The 19,756-nt window shown below is 47.8% G+C and overlaps 1 protein-coding gene across 1 annotated transcript in view; it reads right to left on the bottom strand.

The window, feature by feature from the left end:
* Positions 1-2,906, bottom strand: part of KIAA1755 (uncharacterized protein KIAA1755 homolog) — a 40,288-nt gene extending 37,382 nt beyond the window's left edge. Inside the window, exon 1 of the mRNA XM_038572293.1 lies at positions 2,731-2,906. Coding sequence (XP_038428221.1) covers positions 2,731-2,733 — 3 coding nt within the window. The 5' untranslated portion in view covers positions 2,734-2,906. The remainder of the gene's footprint in view (positions 1-2,730) is intronic.
* Positions 2,907-19,756: the final 16,850 nt, after the last annotated feature.

Here is a 19,756-nt window from a genome sequence, read left to right on the forward strand (position 1 = left end):
AAAATAAAAATGTTCATCTAAAGTCTCCCCACCCAGGACCCACGGCAGATGCCCCACTTTGAGAAGTACTGCCTGAACTCACATTGCGCCCCTCCCTGGACTGGGTGAGCTCCTTCCCATCCTTCAGAGCCCTGCTCTCAACCTGCATCTCTTCTCTTTCCATGACATTTGTGCTTCCAGGCAAAGAGAGGGCCTCCTATCACTCATCACCCAGCCCAGAAATCTCAGCAAGTGGGTGTATAAACCTCCAGGGCGGGAGCCCGGGGTTAGTCCTCACATGGGGCCCGGCACACAGTAGGTGCTTTGGAGGAACGCTGTAAAGCAGGTGCTCTTGCAACGTGGGATGAACTGGATTCAAACAGCTCTTCTCCAAGGGCAAGGTAGGATGACAGGTGACCCACGAGTGAGTTGGGGAGGATGACACACGCTCCACAGGAAATCACAGAAAGCCACCCCAACTCTTGTTTAGATCTCTGGAGAGGACTTAAAACACCTCTCAGACACTCCCTGGTTATTCCTTTTAACAAAAAGAAAGGAGTCCTCCCCCTTGGGATCGTCCACAGCCAATCTCCTCCAGCCAGAATTTGCAAACACACAAATTTGCCTTCTTTGCAGACATTTTAACAGTTACTTTGTGTTTATGACGATGGATACTAATTTTTCATGGTGGTGATATAAAATGTCTTAAATATATCTTTAAGTTTATAAAGTAAGTTGATTAAAAGAAAAATATTAACTGAATAATTCTGATTTTGTTATTTCTTCATATTACCTTATCCAGTCAGTGAAAATGCAAAAATTGTTAGGATAATACTAAAAGTCCGGGAATGTGAAACCAGATAAGCCCAGAGTGCTTTTGTCATAAGATGCTCTGACACTGGGCTGCCCCGAACACTACAATAGCCTCTACTCAAATCACGCCATGAAAAGAATAACTGTGATAGGTCCATGGAGGGAAGATCCATGGCATGCTAGAGTGGGAGTCAGGGAAATTGGGAAAGGCTTTCCTGGGGACATGGTATTTGGGTGGAGATTTACAGGATGGATAGGAATTCTTCAGGTGAAGGAGTGCCACCCAGCAGCAACAACATACTCAAAGGCCCTGGGTCAGGAGGGAACATGAAACAGAAGAGGCTCTGAACCAAGGTCAGAGTGGACTGAAGTACAGAGGTGAGGCCAGAGAGGTGGGCAGGTAACAAAGGTGGGAGAAAAGTCTGTCCATCGTTCCTATTTAGGAAAGAGTTATTCAACCTTTTCCAGGAGCCACCCAGGGCCTGACTCTTGATCTGAGGGTCTGATGTTCAGCAAGGAGTTTCTGGATTCTAAAAGGAATAACTGAGTTAGGTCCAAAACTAAGGAAGGTTTAGCAAACACTACGTGGTGCAGGTGTGGTTCTGCAGTGGCCATGACAGCTGAGTGCCTGCTCAGAATTCAGGCTGTCCTATCTCCCACTTCCTAGTTGGGTGACCTTGGGCAGCCACTGAAGCTCCCAGAGCCTCAGGTCCCCATCTGTGGGGTGGAGATAGCAGCAGCTTTATTTTTAGAGCTGGTGTGAGTTATACAAGCTCCTGCACGTAAACTGGCCAGCACAGAGCACTGCCAGTGGTGAGAGGTGAATAACCATTAGCTTATGAAGATTTCTGTCAAACAACTCGGGCAGCAATGTGTGTGTACACCTGTCCTGCTGGCGTACGGATCAGCAGCCTGGTTTTGCAATATGTCTCTGGTGTGGGTGCAGGTGTATACCCATATTTTAGCAGTAGGGAGAGCACGTGGATAAGCGGAGTGTGTGTGTGTGTGTGTGTGTATCAGAGGGCATGTCTGTTCAGCCGTGTGAGTATGGGAGCACGCTTTGGTGTACTCTGCGAGTGTGTTCTCGTCTAAATAGAAGTCTTCTGCATATGAATGCGCACCTAGTGAAAACCCACACAAATTCACATGGTGAATCAGTCAAAGGGTTAAAGCCTTGGCCTGTCTTCACAGCACTTTTCCAAATCCCCTCTGCTCCTGTGAATCTGCCTGGGGCTCCTGCGCCTGTTTGGACCTGGGCTGGGATTCCCTGAAAACAGACTTTTCTTTCATTCCCTGTTCCCAGATACTGGAGCGCGGGCACCTCCCAGAGCATCTCAACCTTATGGAAGGGCCAGCCGAGGAAGCCACAGTATGGAAGTATTGCCCTCCTTCTCCTTCTCCCCCTCCCCCTAGGCCTGCCTCCCCACCCAGTTCCCACGAGACCACCTCGTGTCAGGACAATGTGCACATCCCACTTTCCTGCCTTGAGTCAAAAGCGGCGAAACCACCCCAAGTTTGGATGAGCCACTCCCTCCTCTCCACGGAGCACTTGGGAAGAGCCTTTAACCCCCATCCCCATCCCCACCCTGCGTGGGGACAGTGGACACACCTATCCTCAGCCCCAAGTCTAAAATGCAATGTTTCATCTAAGGCCCAAGGGCTATAGGCACCAGCTCTGATCCGAGCCTGGCAGGGGGCAACATCAAAGCTCACAGTCATCCATCCCCTTCAGGGCTGGAGAGACAGGGCCCAGAGTGGAGAGACCACAGGGCCAGAGGGCGCCCCCCGCCCCCCCCACCCCCCCCGCTGCTGCTGGGGGGCAGTTAACACAGACCCGTGGCGAGGTACCCAGGGTCATAGCATAATAGGTCGGGCGGATCCGCCCTGGACACCCCCACCAGAGGGGGACAGAGGTGGTCCAGGCCTTGGCAGCGTTACCATGGTGACGGGCTGCTCCGCTCGGCGGCGCGGGTCGCTCGGTCCGCAGGTCCGTCTGTCGGGGCGCGGGTCCTCTAGCCCTGGAGCGGGGGAGCGGGGCGGCCGGGAGGGGCGGCCGGGGACACGGGGAGAGCCCGACCGAGCCGGCGAGGCGAGACCAGACCCGAGGCCGGGCGCGGCGAGGGGGCGGCGGGCGCGGGCCGGGTCGGGGCGCTGCTCCCCCCGCGGGACGGGACGGGACGGGACGGGGCGGCGCGACGGCGGCCCCTTTGTGGCGGCGCCCGCTCCCCTCCCCTCCCCGCCCCGCCCCGCCCGCCCGCGCCGCCCGCCTCCCCCGCCCCCCGCCCCACCCCGTCCCCTCTGCGGCGCGCCGCCGGGTCCCCCGCACCCCCCCCCAGGCGAGCACCCGCTGCGGCCTCAGCCCTGGGGTTGGGTCTCCGCCTCGCCCACTTCCCAGCTGGGAGGATCGGGCCAGTCACCAAGTGTCTTAAGCCTCAGTTTCCTCATCTGTAGCATGGGGATGATGCTCTGCTGATGCTGATGGTACCTGCTTCTTAGACTCGGTGGAGAGAGTAGGCATCTGTCCCCACGTCCCGCCCCTGTGAAGCCCATGCCACCCATCGTCAAGAGGACCCAGTTCAAGGCTTAGAGGCGATGGTGGCTGGTCTTGTCTCTCGCACTTAAGGACTAGCTTTGTGACCTTGATCAAGCCATTGTTCCTCAGCTCTGGAGGGAGACTACAGACTGGATGATTTCTGGTTGGATGACTCTGGGGTTTATCCATTTATTGTCCAAACATTGTGCCAGGGACAGAGCCAGAAGTCAGAGCCTCTGCCCTCAGGTAATGTATAACCTAGCCGGGAAGACAGGCAAGAAACATAAACAGAAACGCCTAATAATTGAGTATGGTAGCTGCTAAGGCAACAGACAAATGTGGACATTGGGAAATGTAGGGGGACCAACTTGGAGCTGGAGGTCTAGGAAGGGTTAGAAAAGCCTAGATCTAAAAAAGGGGGAAAGGATTAGGTGAGGGGAGGGGGAGGGGTGGGGGGTGAGGTGGGGATGGGGAAGAAACAGAATTCCAGGCAGAAGGAACAGCATGTGCAAAAGCCCTGAGGTACCATTAAGCTTAAAGAAACTGGGAATCAGTGAAGAACTGAAAAAAGACAAGTGGAGTAATGAGGGCTCAAGTTCAAAGTCCAAGCCTTATTCACACCCCATCTCCCATCTCCCACCTCACATAGGTTAACCAGTCTTTTAGCAGACAGAACCTGAGCTAGGAACCATCCCATCTTGCTCTGTAACTTATAGCAAGTCCCTTCATATCCCTGGACCTCCCATGTGCTCATTGTTAATTTGGAACTAATAATCCCAAATAGTTTCATCATGCCACACAGCCCAAAGGATCCCTCCCAAGCATGTATTCAGCGATCAGTTAAGTGTCTCCAACCTGCAGGAACAGTCTGTTTTGGCATCACTGCTCCAGGCATGAATTTGGGAGAGAACAGACTTGTTGATGTCAGGTGTAGAATTCTACTGGGAATTGGGGAGATCACAGCTCGGGGCCTCCGGAGTCCCAGTTTTGCAGTGAGACAGAATTGACATGGCACCCAGTGTTCTGGGGTTGTAGGCAACAGAGACTGAGTTAGTTTAGCAGAGAAATAATGGATTGGTAGAGTATGGGGAGCTCACAGAGTCAACTAGAAGACTGGGGGCCCGTCCTCTGGAAAGCAGAGGAACCAAACGAGGTGCTCCAGGGGTCTCCTTTGGGAACCCTTGAAGACTGATGGCAATACATCAAGGCAGACAAACATGCCAAAGTAGAACTTTCTATGTGTCAGGTACTTCTCTTAGTGTGTAACAGTTATAAGGTAGATTCTATGATTGTCCTTATTTTACAGGTGAAAAAACCAAGGCCCAGAGAGGTCAAGTAGCTTGCCTAATGTGGGATTGGTACTAATTGTGGAGGCTGAAATTACACAAAGCTATTCATTTCCAGAAATTATGTTATTCGCCACCTTCCTGTGCTACCTAAATGAATCCCAAGCCATGTGTCACTCCTTTCTAGATTCAAAGACTTAAATGAGAGATTCTAATTCAAAGACTTAAATGAGAGATTCACATGCCCCAGGTCCCATAACACTGAACCTTTCGGGACTGGTTGGTCACCTAAAGGGAAATTAGGTTCCCAGAGAAGGGTGAGTATGGATCTGAAAGAGCTTATAAACAATGGTGCTCATTACAATCCATCCCCTGGGGCTCTCAACATCCTTTGCACCTTTACTCCCATGCACGCTCTCCCAAAAATACTCTCTACGGACATGATACTACTCTACATGCAACCAAAAATGTCCACATGCATACCTATATCCTTGTATGGTTTGGTTCCATACTGTGTGTGACCTCAGGGAAGTTCACCTTTCCAAGCCTCAGATCTGTCCATTGTAAGACAGAATAATACTTACTTCCTCATGGGACTCTGGTGGGGATTAAATAAGTTAATGAGTGTGAAATGCTTTGCACTGTGTCTGGTACACAGAATTAATATATGACACATAAAATGATGTTGTTTATGTGAGGGACCAATGATTGTGAAATCAGTCTCCAACCACACAGGCTGCACTCCTGGATTGGATTTGGTTCATCTCTCAGGGACTTTCCAGAGGATTTTCCAAGGACTGTTCAATGTATTTCCTCCCTTTTTGACAAATGATTAACTAAATCATGCTCCACTTGCTACACTGGATTCAGAGAAATAATGAAACCCAGCATTGGTCTTACATGTGGTGGAGTGGAGAAAATGGGAAAGAGTGGTGGAAATGAGTCTTGGCTACCCATCTGCTGCATGACCTTGCACAGATCCCTCCTCTTTTGGGACCACAACTGCCTCAGCATAAATTGGAGGCTCTAATCCTCTCCTCATGAGGTTTTTGTGAAAATCCAATGAAGTGATGATTGAAAGAGCCTAACTTAGTGCCTGGCATATAGGAGGTCCCCAGCAAATAGCAGTTGTCCCTATGATTCTGTGACTCCCAGGGCCAGGTGCCAGGACATCTCCCCCAGAAACAGTTTCACTTTAGGGAAGAGAGTTGCCTAATTCAAACAGATTGTCCTGGGATTTGAATTCATTGATTCAATATTCATTTGTTCCTATTATAAGGATAGCAAGTACTTGGCACACATATGCACACTCACCCCCTTCCTACCCATGGTAGGTATCAAGAATCAATCATGAACCTTCCTGCAGAACTTAGAAGCAGCCTCAGAATCCTTCTCAACACAGAGCCCAGGCAATAGGAGTTGGCATTAGGACAATGCTTATCTACTCCTTGCGGTCACTAATGTATGAAGATTAACATTGAAAAAAACACAGACTCCGGAAGCAGAAGGCTTGGTTTTGAATCTTGCCCTAAAATTTCCTATGGGCTGTTACTAGAATGAGTAGGTACAGAGACATTGTATCAACCATGGAGTATGCCACCTAGATCTCCCTTCAGGAAGGATCCTACATCAGGAAGTTCAGTGAGTTGTGGATTCCTCCAGGATACAGCTTCTGACCTGAGGCCATGTGCCTCTGGAACAGCCCCCAGCTGAGCATAGTATGCACAAGGAGTCAGCATCTCTGCCTGAGGTGGGACCCCTCTGTGAACCATCTTTGTGCCAGAGCTCCCCCACTAGGCTGGCTGAGACCTTCTCAGTGCCCTACCACAGCCTCCTGAAATTCTTTCTACCCCATCCTCCTTTCTTCCTCTCTTCCTTTCATGGATGTCAGACCTTTGGCATAGTCTGAAGGCTCTCCCTTGCTTTTTCTTCCCCGTATGCCCTTCACACTCAGAGGCATCACCCCCAGTAAGTTTCTTGCACTTTGAACTCTCATCTTTGGCATCTGTTGCAGAGGATGTGACTAACACAACACTGAGCTGTGGAAGTCTGGATAAGAAGGGATTGTGCTCCTCTCTGGGATGCTGAGACTAAGGGGAGGGATTATTGTCAGGGCTTGGGCCAAAGACCCAGAACTGGAAGGCTGAAGAGTGAGTACAGTAACATAACCCATGATCTGCCCTAGATGAAACTGACCTTACCTGTCAGGGACTCTCGATTGTAAGTGACAGAAGCTCAACTCAACTTAGCCTAAGTGAAAAAGGGACTTTAGGGTCTTAAAAGTGAAAACTGGTGCTGGATATCTACATCATTCTTCTGGTGGTTTCTCTCCTGTCCAATGGAAGATGGTGGGTAGGAACTCCAGGTCTGCATGGTCTCAGCTCAGTAATCCTAGCATCACCACATTTTTTCCCAACCTCTATATGCTGATCCTAGGGAAGAGACCTTGATTGGCCTTGCGTAGGTCCCAAGTCTATTCCTCAGTCACTGTGGTCAGGGTAATGAGGATATTCTGATGGGTCAGAATAGACTCCCTGCCCACTGCTTGGTGGGATCATATGATGGTGGCTCTACTAGGACTGCATGGAGTGGGGAGAAGTTCTTCAAAGAAACCAGAAGGAGAGGGATGGAAACACAGGTTAAGCCAATGGAAGCTTTGGGGTTCATTGCCCACTTCATGAACAGTGGGAAGAGAAAAGATGGAAAAGACTTGGTCTTATCCCTCAAGGACCTTCTCTTCTTGCAGGTGAAATATGATGTTTAGATAAGTTTCCTGAGACCAGGAATGGGATGGGACTAGAGGAGACCCGGGGACACATGGGGACCTCAGACACTGTCCCACCTTCTACGATGCCCACAGTCTGGTTCACAAGGGCAGAGATGGAACCAACCTATGAGAACAAAAAGCCCCTGAGACTTAAAACTTACCTTGTTTGTCTGTCCTAATTCACAGCAGGGAGATCCACCCACAGAGAGGTGAGTCATGCAGTGTCACACTGCCCCCTGAGACACCTACCTATCATGTTTGGACTGTTTCTAAAATCGCTTCCTGATGGAGCAGGCCATGATAGATATGTAGGGCCCTGAGTTTGAGTCCCTGCCTGCCCACTAACTTCCTGGGGGCTTCCGGGAGTTTCCTTAAATTCTCTAAATCTCAATTTTTTCAGCTGTACGATGGAAGCAATAATCTCTGCTTTGCCTCCTTCCCCTGCCTGCTGTGAGGCAATAGCCACGAGTTTGATCATGTCCTGCAAGAGAGGGAGATGCATTTATTGATCACTCATTGTATGCCAGGACAGTGTGCTGAGTGCTGGTAGTAACAGGGTGAGCATGACAGACAGGCCCTTCCCTTGTATAGCTCACAGCATAGTAGGAGATCAGATCTTAATAATGAAGCATCATACAGATGGTGATATGGTTGTTAAAGAGGGAAAAAACACGTATCAAAGGAACCCAGTAGATTCTAAGGGTCTGGAGGGCTGTCCTGAAGGCTTAAGCTGAGATCCAAAGAGAGATAAAGAATGAACTAGTAAAAGAAGTCAGGGAAGAGCATTACAGTCAGAAGGAATGGCATATGCAAAAGCCCTGTGGCAGGAGAACAGTTGGAGGCGCAAAAAAAGGCACAGTGAGAAGGACAAGGACACAAGAAGGGGTGGGGGAGGTTTTTGCCTTAGAGCCCTGAAGAACCATGGGAGGAAACTAAGAAGAAAAGTGACAAACTTATTTTTCCCAAAAGATTCCTCTAGCTGCTGGATGAGCAGCTGGTAGAAGGGGGGCAGAAGCTGCAGGGACACCTGCCAGCAAAGGGGCTACCTCAAGAGGCTGGAGAAGGGGCAAGCTCCAAGGACAGTGGAAACCAAGAGCCAAGACCCCATGGAAGGGGGCACTGAGGGCCATCCCACTCCCCCAGCCTATCCCTTAGCTCCCACCTGAGGTTTCTTTTTTCCTCCCAGTCCAGCCCTTGCTTGTTATTGTAGGACAGACTCCATCGATGACTCATCCAGGACTCGGGTTTCTCATTTCAGCCGCCTCCCCCCTCCCCAGCTACTTGGAGCTTCTTGGGGCCTGTGGAGCTCACCCCTCACCACCTGGGAAGGCAGCCAAGAGCCCCTCCAGCTGGGGAGGGAGGTGGAGTCTAAAGAGAAAGGAGCTGGGAGTCTGCCCACTTAGCCACCACCCACGCTTCCCTTCTTCTGTGATTTTTCTCATCTTCTTCCTCCTGCCAGGGGACCCCCTATCTGCAAGTCCTGTTCATCCCCCCAGGACCACCTCCTCTGGGAAACCCTGCCCCATGCACTAAAGAGATTGTTTCCCTTCTGCTCAACAACATCTGTCTTTTCATCCACCCCTCAGGAGCTCACCTCCTTGTGAGGGAGGCAAGGGAGAGCAAAGGTGGCAGCGGGAACACAAATATGGTAGCAGCCTACAGGAGGAAACCAGAAACACCCCCCAAGGGATCAGAGGAGGTTTCCCAGAGGTAGAGACATTTGCACCTGGGTTGTGAAAGAGGAATAGAAGAAGTTCATATGGGAAGAAAGAGGAGGAGGCATTCCAGCCCAAGGAAGCAGTGTGTGTGTGTGTGTGTGTGTGTGTGTGTGTGTGGTGATTGCAAATCATTTCTGTGACGTGTGAAAGGGGCCCCATGCATTTTTTAATGAATAGATGTTTGGGGAGAACCTAAGAAATTCAGTTGTGTAGCTGCATCAGTTTCCAAACTGGTGATGAGTGGGCCAAACCAGGCAAACACAGGGTTAAAAACAACAACAACAACAAACTGAATTCGTTGTCAACATCTAACAACAGGGAGGCTTCACATAAATTTCTGGGCAGCAGCCTCTCTCTTCTTCTACTTCAAGCATGTGGGTACCCAACTCACTAGAGTCTCTACCTGGTTCACTCTACTCATTTGCATTTCCTGGGTCACTTTCTGGACCCTTTGGGCATTCGCATCCCCGATCTAGATGATAAGCTTCCCAACGCTCTGAACTATATGAGGTGCTAAGAGGGCCAGGTGCACAACAGGGGCTCAATAAATGTTGGCTAGGTGGATGGATAGTGTGATACTAAAACATGTCCACAATATCTTAGCACTCCTGCCTTTCCAAGTTGGAGCCCCCTTCAGTGTGGGCTGGATTGAGGCACTCACCTTGAAAGAGTCAACCATGGGGGGACGGGGGAATTGACAATATATAACTATCGTGACTAGGTCATAAAAGACAGGCAGCTTCCTCCTTGCTGTCTCTTGGGTCTCTCACTGTGGTGAAAGCCAGTTGCCAAGTTGTTAGGACGCTCAAGTGACTCTAAGGAAACACCCACTTGGCAAGGAACTGAAGCCTCCTGCCAGCAGTCAGCACCAACTTGCTGGCCACATGAGCAAGGCACTTTGGAAGTGGACCCTAAAACCCAGGCCAGGCTTTGGATAGTTACAGCTCCAGCTGATGGTTTGACAGCAACCTCATGAGAGACCCAGAGCTGAACCTACCCAACTAAGCTGCTCTCAGACACCTAATCCACAGTGTGCATCAATAAATGTTTATTTATAATCAATGTACATTTACCTCAGTACTCAGCATTGAAGCAATGAGTTATGCATCAGTAGATAAATTAATACAAATGGATGGATGGATGGATGGATGGATGGATGGATGGATGGACAGATAGATGGGATGGAGAGAGGGAATGGATGACTAAAGGATGTGTTATGTAGGGAGAGAGATTCCACTGGGAAAGCAAAGGGGAGGGGTCAGATCCCAACTGAATTTTGTCACCCTGGAAAGCCAAAAGTTTGTAATCCAGGAGTGCCACTGTCATATCTAAGTTTCAAGCGAGTCGCTCAGGTAGACAGACAGGGGAGGACAGTTAATGAGCTTTGAGACTGAAAGGTAAGCAAAAGGCTGTGTCAATCATCCTGGGGAGATGGGCTGCCTTGTGTCACCAAACACAACTTCCTCCAGCAGCAGTCCACTCTGTTCTTTGTACCCCATGGTCCTGGCTCTGTCATTCCTCGGGCCTGACTGGCCCCCTGGGCTGTGGAGGAGGTCAAGACTTGAGCATTTCTCAGAGACCAAGTCATCCTCCTCACTCAGAGTCGTCTTTGTGTGGAGCAAGCAGTTGCTCCCTTGGCTGGTGGGGCCTCGGAGTAGGGTCATGGCCTTCAGGAGCCATGACCAAGAGAGGGGGACCAAGGAGCTCAGTTCTCTGTGAGGACCCCACTGGCCCCGAGGCGTGATGGGGAGCCACAGCTACCAACCACCCATGGGTTAGGTCAACCCTGAGGTTCAGTCCATTGGGATTGTTTGCAATGGCCCAGCATGTGTCCCAGGGAGACGTATTTGCAAATGAGCCTCACATGTATGAGAAGTTTTAATGCAAATCAATCTGCATTGAAATACCATTTCTCATCTATTAAACTGGCAAAAGTTCAAAAGTTTGGCAACATGTTAGTGAGGCTTTGAGCACATAGGCACTCTGACACATCATTGGCAGGAATGCTAATTGGTAATAAGTCTCAGAAGGGAATTTGATGGTATCTAGCAGAATGACACACGCTGTAGCCTCCGACTCAAGATTTTTACTTCTAGGATTTATCCTAAAGATATAATTCCACAAAAACAAAAACAAAACAAAACAAAACAAAAACAAAACAAAACAAAAAAAACCCCTCCATCCCATAAATAAACTTATTCACTGAGGCATTAATTTGTAATAGCAAAATGTTGGAATACTCATGTGCATTTATAGGAAACTGGGTGAATGATCTATGGTACCAAACAAGGGAATGTTATGCAGTCATAAAAGTAGGCAGGAAGGTCTCTATGGACCTGGAGTGACTTACAGCTTATGCGGTTAAGCAAAAACACAAAATAAAAGCAAAATATAAAGAACTACATATAGTCTGCTACTTTCCAAGTAAGAAAAACTCTTTGAAAACGATTTATTTATGTGTGTGCTTACTTATTTAATTATGCAAAATTTTATCCAGGAAGGATAAATCAAAAACTTACTGAAAATGGTCACTCATAAGGATTTGGTCACAATGCAATGAAGAAGAAAGAGATTGGCAACAAGATTTCTCTGGATATATTTGCATACAGTTTGACTTTTTGACTATGTAAACACTGCACATTTTCAAAAATAAAATTAAATAAAGATATGAAAACCTAAACTCTAAACTTGAAAACAAAGAGATAAAAGTGAACTTAACTGTACGTTGAGTAAATAGTATAACCACACACAAAAAATAATTAATTCAAGTAACTTTGGCCACACGATTCTGACTCTTGACCCCATAGTAGGATATACTTTATGGACAAATAAAATGGAAAAGAACTCCTGAACTTTAGTTTATAGTAGTTGGCAGAGGTATTGGTATTACAATTCTGAAGCTACTATATGTGTTGCATGATTGAAGAAATGAGCAAATATATTGATGATTTGAGAACCCAGGTCTTCACTCTGAGGAAAGCAAATTAAAAATATGGAATGGAGAAAAGATCTGTGGCTCTGAGTTTTAACTAGAGATAGTGGTAGGAGCTCACGCTTTAAAAGACATGCACAGGGATCCCTGGGTGGCGCAGCGGTTTAGCGCCTGCCTTTGGACCAGGGCGCGATCCTGGAGACCCGGGATCGAATCCCATGTCGGGCTCCCGGTGCATGAAGCCTGCTTCTCCCTCTGCCTGTGTCTCTGCCTCTCTCTCTCTCTCTCTCTCTCTGTGTGACTATCATAAACAAATAAAAATTAAAAAAAAAAGACATGCACACACAACAGCACACACACACATGTACACACACACTACACACACTCCCTAGCTCTACCCACTGACAGGGCCAGGGAACTACAATACCCTCAGAGCAATTAGCACACCCAGCACCCACACCTTGGTTCCTAAATACCAACCTCTGCTAAGTAAAACCCACATCTCTAGAGAAGAAACTAATTCCAGGATTGGGCAGGAAAAGTGCAAGGCGAACCTGAAATATCTTGTGTCAGAAATCAAGGAAGTGCTGGAGAATGGTGAGGTCAAGTGAAAGGATCTAACTTAAAGGAGCTTCCACTAACTAAAGTTCAGACAATTTGATCATCAAAAGAAGAGTGAGGTGGTTTCTTACTGATGGAGTAAGAGCTTACAGAGAAGCAGGGGGTAGAATGATCTCTGTGATAATGGGTTAGAGCCAGAGACAGTATGAACTCATACTTAGTTTAATAAAGATATAGATGAAGATAGGTAGATTGATAGATACATATAGAAACATTTACAGATATGTGTGTACACAGAAGTCATTATATACACCTATATTTTCTCATTCCATCAGCTGAAGAAGCTTATAAGCAGTGATGCCCCAGTAGCAATGAGCACACCTAACACCCACATCTTGGTTTCAAATACCATTCTCCAAAAAAAAAAAAAAAAAAAGAAGAAGTCAGAGGGGAGAAATAGCTGATTCTAGCACCAAAGTAGGAAATACACAAGATGAGCCTGGAGGAAGTAAGGAAGGGCCAAACAGCAAACACAAAACCCACAATGATGGAGGTATGTCAAAGAGCCACAGAAACCCTCTGAAAGAGCTTCTCATGACCAAAGCTGCAACAATTTGAACAAGAAAAAAAGTGCAAGTATTACACGGATATAAATATGAGTGAATAAGCGGGAGAGAACAGACAAATCTCCCATGCAGAAGAATTCCAAATAATTCGTGCAGATACTTCGTTTTTGAGATGGAGCATAACTCCCCACTTCTAAAGTAAACTGCACATAGGGACTTCTTTCCAAAGAGCACAGTCTGGAAAGGAGGGAAAAACAATTTTACAGTCTATAAACCTGATAAACACTACCTCAGCCAGGTGCTCAAGGGCAACATCAAGACTCGTAAGTCATGTTGATAGTAGATCCTATTGATATGCTTTGCAAGGACAGAGTAATTGACAGACTGTCTTAGACATCCTCCATTCTGACCCTACCTGCCTTGCAAAGATGCCCAGAGAGGGCAACAGTCTTCTCTGAGGCCACACAGCATGTCCATGGGCAGAGGAGGATTAGAGTCCATCATACTGACCCCTCACCCAGGGATCTACCTCCAAATCTAAGTGCTGGGAATGACAGGGACCGGACAGTCTTCCTTACAACATCATCAGAGCTGCCACAGAGAAGGCAAGGGGGGCTCAGAGGGTTAGCGGAATGTCCCCACATCACCTTGGAGTGACAGAGTTGCCAAAAAATAGGCAAATGGGGTGCCAAGCCACCCCACCCCAAGGTCACAGCTTAGCCTGATTACCCCCATCTCTGGGAGTCCCAGCACGGATGTCTCCTTCCCCAAAATGCTTATTCCCTCTCTGTCCTTTCTCATGGTGATGGTCCCTTCCCTTCCCTCTGTGGCCCCATGTCAGGGATCCAGGGCCACCCAAGTATACCCTGGGCCTCTACCTAGGGTGATAGGGTCTGGGCTGTGTGAAAAAACTAAACAGATGGCGCTCTGGGGGCGGCAACAGGAAGGGGGCAGGGTCACGCCGCAGAACCTAGCTCGCCATGAAAGAGCTAAATTGTCCTGTGCAGCTGTGCTTGTCTTTCTCCCCCTTTCAGTCTGCAGCCCTGGTCAGGGAGGGGGCAGCCGCCTTCTCCGTGCCTGTGCCCTCCTACCCCCACGCACAGTCCCCTAGGGGCCATCAAGCGCCACTTTCCCCTTCTGGGTTCTTGTCAAAACAGAATTTCAGGTCTGCAGAGCAAGAAGGGGTCTTGGAAGCCATGGTGTCTTGCAGCTGCTACATGAGAATGGCCTGTGAGGTGCATTTCGTGCAGACATTCCCTCTTCCTCAGGATCAGAACCCCCAGGGCCAAGACCAGAAATTGTATTTTTAATAAACACAGCTGGTTGGTGAGACACCTGGTTACACAGATGAGAAAAAAACTGGCAACTCCCTGTCTGGAAAGGTGACACAGACTTGCTCAGGGTCACAGAGTGAGTTTTATGGCTAGACCCAAGCTGACTCATTCATTCATTTGTTTATTCATTCACTCCTTCATAAAGACATTCACTCAGCACTGACTATCCCAGGCTACATGGTAAGGATTTACCAGAAAGAAGGTTTGCTCCCAAGATGCTCACAATAAGCAAGCAAGCAAGCAAGCAAGCAAGCAAATATGTCCTTCAAAAACGTGATGATACGTACTTCAATTGAGTACTTCAGGAGCCTGCCTGGAAAGGGTACTTACCCCAGGCAAGAGGGGAGTGATCAGGGAAGGCTGCCTGGAGGAGGTGAAAACCCAAACAGAACCTTAAAGGTGTTATATAGGAAATATTACCACCAGGGAGGAAGGGCCTCCAGGCAGGTGGATCAACATGAGCAAAGGCTTGGAGGTAAGAAGCAGCATAGTATGTGTGGGCAGCCAATAGCAGGTCAGTGTTGCTGCAGCCCAAATGTAAGGCAAGAAGCTCATTCACTGATTATATCTGTTGAGTGCTTACTGCATGCCAGACCCTATTCAGCACTGAGTTTGGGCACACTGAAAAAAGCAGACAAAATTTTTGCCCTCGTGGACCTTCCATTTCAGTGGAAAGAAAGAAAAAGACAAACTGATAAGCAAATAAATGTATAATGTGTGTGAATTGACAAGTGCTAAGTGCTGTCCTGAATAAATCAGGGCAAGGGGCTGGGGGTTCCTATTCTGTGAAGGGCAGCCAGGGGAGGCCTCTTGGAGAAAAAAGCCAAGGCTTTTTAGTAGAGACTTATAGGAAGCCAGGCAGTGAGTCATAAATAACTGAGTGAAGCAAATTCTAGGAAGAAGAAACAGCAAGTGCAAAGGTCCTGAGGCAGAAGAGAGATGAGACTGGAGAAAGGTTGGCAGGGGCCAATTCAAGGAGGAACTTATGTGACACATTGAGACTTTTCTTTCTCTTTCTTTTTGTAAAGTATAGAAAGCCAGCAAAAGTTTTAAGCAGAGAAAGGACCATAGCCAATTTTAGATTTTAAAGTTTCTTCTGACTGTGCAGAATGACTTGTGGAGAAGAGAAGTAGATGGCAGCAGGAAGAACAGTGAGGAGGCTGCTACAGTGGTCCAGGGGGCAGGAGGTGATGGCCCAGATGCTTGTAGGAGGGGGTGAGAGGGGTGAAAAGAAGACAGAAAACACTAAATAGATTATCCAGGAGGCCTAATCCACAGGGCTGGCATGGCTGCAATCATTGAGGGGAAAGGAGGCCCAGGATGGCATCAGGTTCCTGGTGGGATGCCCCCTCTTAGATGGAACAAGACTGAGGAGAGGATACATATAGTTTGGAGCTCTGAGCCTGAGGCTCCTGGGGGATGTCCCTGTCCAGGGGATGACAAATTGGATTGGGGCTCTAGAAAGATCTGAGCTGGGGGGAGGATTGGGGACCTGGCCGCATAACGAGCAGTGGGGAGAGCCTTGACTCACTGGTCATTTGAGTTGACTTATGATTGTTGAGTGGGAAGGGAATGGAGCCCAGGGTGGAACCCCAGGAAGGCCCAGGGTTTTAGGGGTAGAATAGAAGCTCACCAAGCAGCCAGAGAAGGAGTTTCCTAGGCCCCCAGGAGCATGAGGAGCAGAGTTGGAGGAAGCCATGGACACTTCAAAGGGAGAGAGAGAGGCAGGGTTAAGTCTGCTCACGGGCCCGTTCAATCAAGGGCTAAAATATGAGCGTGGGAACTTTGCCGGGCGCTAAAGCTACTGACAGCCCTCTCAGCACAGGAACATGGAGCCGTCCTCAAAGTTGTGCTCGAATGACTCCACAACCTCGCGGCTTATAGCAACAAGGAACATTGATTGTTGCTCTGTTTCCATGGATCAAGAATTCAGAAACAGCGTGGTTGCACTCTTCCAGCTGAGTCTCTCATGAGGTAGCAGTCAGGGTGTTGGCCAGGGCTATCATCACCTGAAGGCTTGACTGGGGCCGACAGATCCACTTCCAAGGCTGCTCGCTTCCACAGCTGGTGAACACCAGCCAGCTGGTGCTGGCTGTTGGCGGATGCCTCAGTTCTCCAACCTGTGGGGCCTCACCGCATGGCGGCTGGCTTCACCCAGAGCCAGTGACCCAAGAGTGTGGAAGTCACAACGTTATATGGCCTAAGCTGGGAAGTCTCACATTGTTATGGCCTAAGCTGGGAAGTCACATGTTGTTATTCCCTCCCTATCCTACCATAGTCCTATTCTGTGTGGGAGGGGACTCTACATGGAGGTTGGGGTCACAGGGGGTCACCTTGGAGGCCAGCTTCCACACGGTGAAGACAGTAGGAACATAAGTGCCTGGCAATATGATTGGTACACAGTGGTTTGTGGAAGTCTTCAAAAGGTCACCCGTCTACCTGAGCCCATGGTGCCTATTTCATTGAGCATCTTTGAGAGGATATGCTTCTCACGGTTTATCCCTTTGTATCTTACACGTTTCTCCTAGTCTAATAAATATATCTTTAAAATATAATTATCAGGTGACCAAAAGGAGCATCCATTGAGTTTGGAAAAAGTTCTTTCATTCCTTCAAAAAGCAAATATTTTTACTGAGCTCCTACTGTGTGCCAGGCATTGTTCTTGGCACTGGAAACAGGGAAGTGAGCAGAGCAAAGTTCCTGCTGTCATCAGTAAGTAGGGCCGCCATAACCAAGTACTAGAGACTGGACAGCTTAAACAACAAATATTTATTTTCTCATAGTTCTGGAAGTTAAGAGTCTGAGATCAAGGTATCGTCCTAGTTGGTTCCTCCTGCTGGAGGAGAGGATATGGTCTGTTCTAGATGGCTCTCCTTGGCTGGTGATTTGCCATCTTCATGTTCACGTGGCATGCCCTTGTTTTTGTTTTTTTTTTTTAAGATTTTATTTATTTATTCATGAGAGACAGAGAGAGAGAGAGGCAGAGACACAGGCAGAGGGAGAAGTAAGCTCCATGAGGGGAGCCCAATGCGGGACTCAATCCCAGGACTCCAGGATCACTCCCTGAGCCCAAAGCAGGCGCTAAACCACTGAGCCACCCAGGGATTCCTGGCATGCTCTTGTTTGTATGTACTTTTAAATTTCCCATTTTAAGAAGACACCAGTCATATTGGATTAGGGCCCACTGTAATGACCTCATTTTAAATGTATTACCTCTATCAAGACCAGAGCTCAAAATAAGGACACATAGTGTGGTACTGGACATTAGGACCAAAGATACGAATTTGGCAGCAGGAGTGGGGGTGGAGAACACACAGTTCAACAGGTAACACTGGCCTTATAATCTAGTGAGGGAGACAGACAAGAAGTAAGAATGTAATACTTCCAGGGGTGAGGAGTGTTCTGAGAAAAGAGAAAGCAGGGCACAGGGATGAGTAAACCAAGGGAAAGGTGTTGCTCTTATCTATGGGGTGGGAGGTGCAGGGAGCGTGGTGAGTGGGGAGGATGGCCTGAGGGCAGAAGTGGGAGTCTGATCTCGGGAGACAAAAGGGGCTTTGAGGAAGTTTGGCTGAGTAGGGGAGGAAGGGCAGTAGCTGGAGGGAGGCCGTGGGATCAAAGAGAAGGTTTATCTGACTTTCTGATGGAGAATTTTGTGAGCTGAGAAGACAAAAAAAAAAGAAAAAAAAGTAATGAAGAGAGCAGGGTCTCTTCTGGGAGCTGAGAAGAAGGGAGGGAGGGAGTGGGGGAAACTGTGCATGCCTGAGCACTAGAAGAGAGGGAAAGGTGGGGAGGCTACCTGCTGAGTGGGAGGTACAGGGGGTGGGAGGGGGTGGGAAGGTGTGAGGACCGAGCTGCCCTGGGGCTTGGCTGAGGGACACAGGAAGCTCGGAGGGTGGGGGCCTGCAGGCCCAGTTCCCAGGCCTCCCTCCTAACCACCACCAACCCCTACAGCCTCTGGCCTTCCCATTTCCTCCCCATCTCCCTTAGGACCCTGTGATGGCGCGCTGAGGGGCTCTCTCTCCCCACCCGATGTCCACTCTGATCAATGGATGCTGTGTTCTCCCTGGCTGCCTTCCACATGTCCCCAGTCACAGGGATCACAGGGCCCATGGTCAAGGCAGTCTCCATCTGGTCAAAGGGAAGTTCTGCCTCCGTATCTCTGACAATATTTGAGATTCTTAAGAAGTTGTGTTTTGCCTTTTCACATCCATTGGACCCTGCCCCACCTTTTGAAAACCCTCCAGTGACCTCATTGCTCACAGCACAGAATCCAAACCCTTTAGAGTAGCCTCCAAGGCTCTGCATGGTTTGGCTTCTGTAGTACTTAAAAAAAAATTTTTTTTTAATTTTGAAATAATTTTAGGTTTGCAGAGGGTTGCAAAGACAGTATGAAGAATTTCGATATAGGCTTCACTTCAGTTCCCCTAATGATAGCATCTTACACAATCATAGCACATTTATCAAAACTGAGAAGTTATGTTGGTAATGATGTGTTGCTTTTAAGGTAATTGAAAATGATTATGGATTTTTCTATCGTCTTTAATTGTGGGATGTACCACAGATTCTAAGGCATGTACGTGGATTTGGAAGAATAGTGATAAATGTTCTTTTATAGAATTTCTGTTCATGTTTTTTTGCTCATTTTCTATTGTGTTATTTATTAGTCTCTGACTAATAGTTTTTTTTTTTTTTTAATATTCTGATGCCACTCTGGTTAGTTATATGTGTTGCAAATACCTTACTGCAGATCGTAACTGTTTTTTTCATTCTTTTTTTTCTTTTTAAGATTTATGTATTTTTATGAGAGAGAAAGAGGGAGTGTGTGTATGTGCGTGCTCTTGAGTGTGAGAAAGGGGTAAAGGAGGAGAAACTTTCCAGCAGAATTGCTGCAAAACATGCAGTCCATCAATCCCAAGACCCATGAGATCATGACCCGAGCCAAAATGAAGAGTTGGATGCTTAATCGACTGAGCCACCAGGTACCCCTTGTCTTCTCATTCTTAATGGGGTTTTTGATTAATGGAAGTTTTCAATTTTAATGTAATCAAACTTGCTAAATATTTCCTTTATGGTTTAAATTTTTTGTATAATATGTTTAAAAGCTTTCATTAAGGATCTTTGTGTAAAGAGGCTATCCCATATTTTATTCTAAAGTTGCAGGTTTTACCATTTACATCTAAATCCTTAATCCATCTGGTATAGATTTTTACTGTATGGTGTGAGGTAGGGAATCATTTCCATTTTCTTCCATAGGAATGGCCAATTAT

Source organism: Canis lupus, chromosome 24 (assembly GCF_011100685.1).
Source record: "Canis lupus familiaris isolate Mischka breed German Shepherd chromosome 24, alternate assembly UU_Cfam_GSD_1.0, whole genome shotgun sequence".
NCBI lineage: Eukaryota > Metazoa > Chordata > Mammalia > Carnivora > Canidae > Canis > Canis lupus.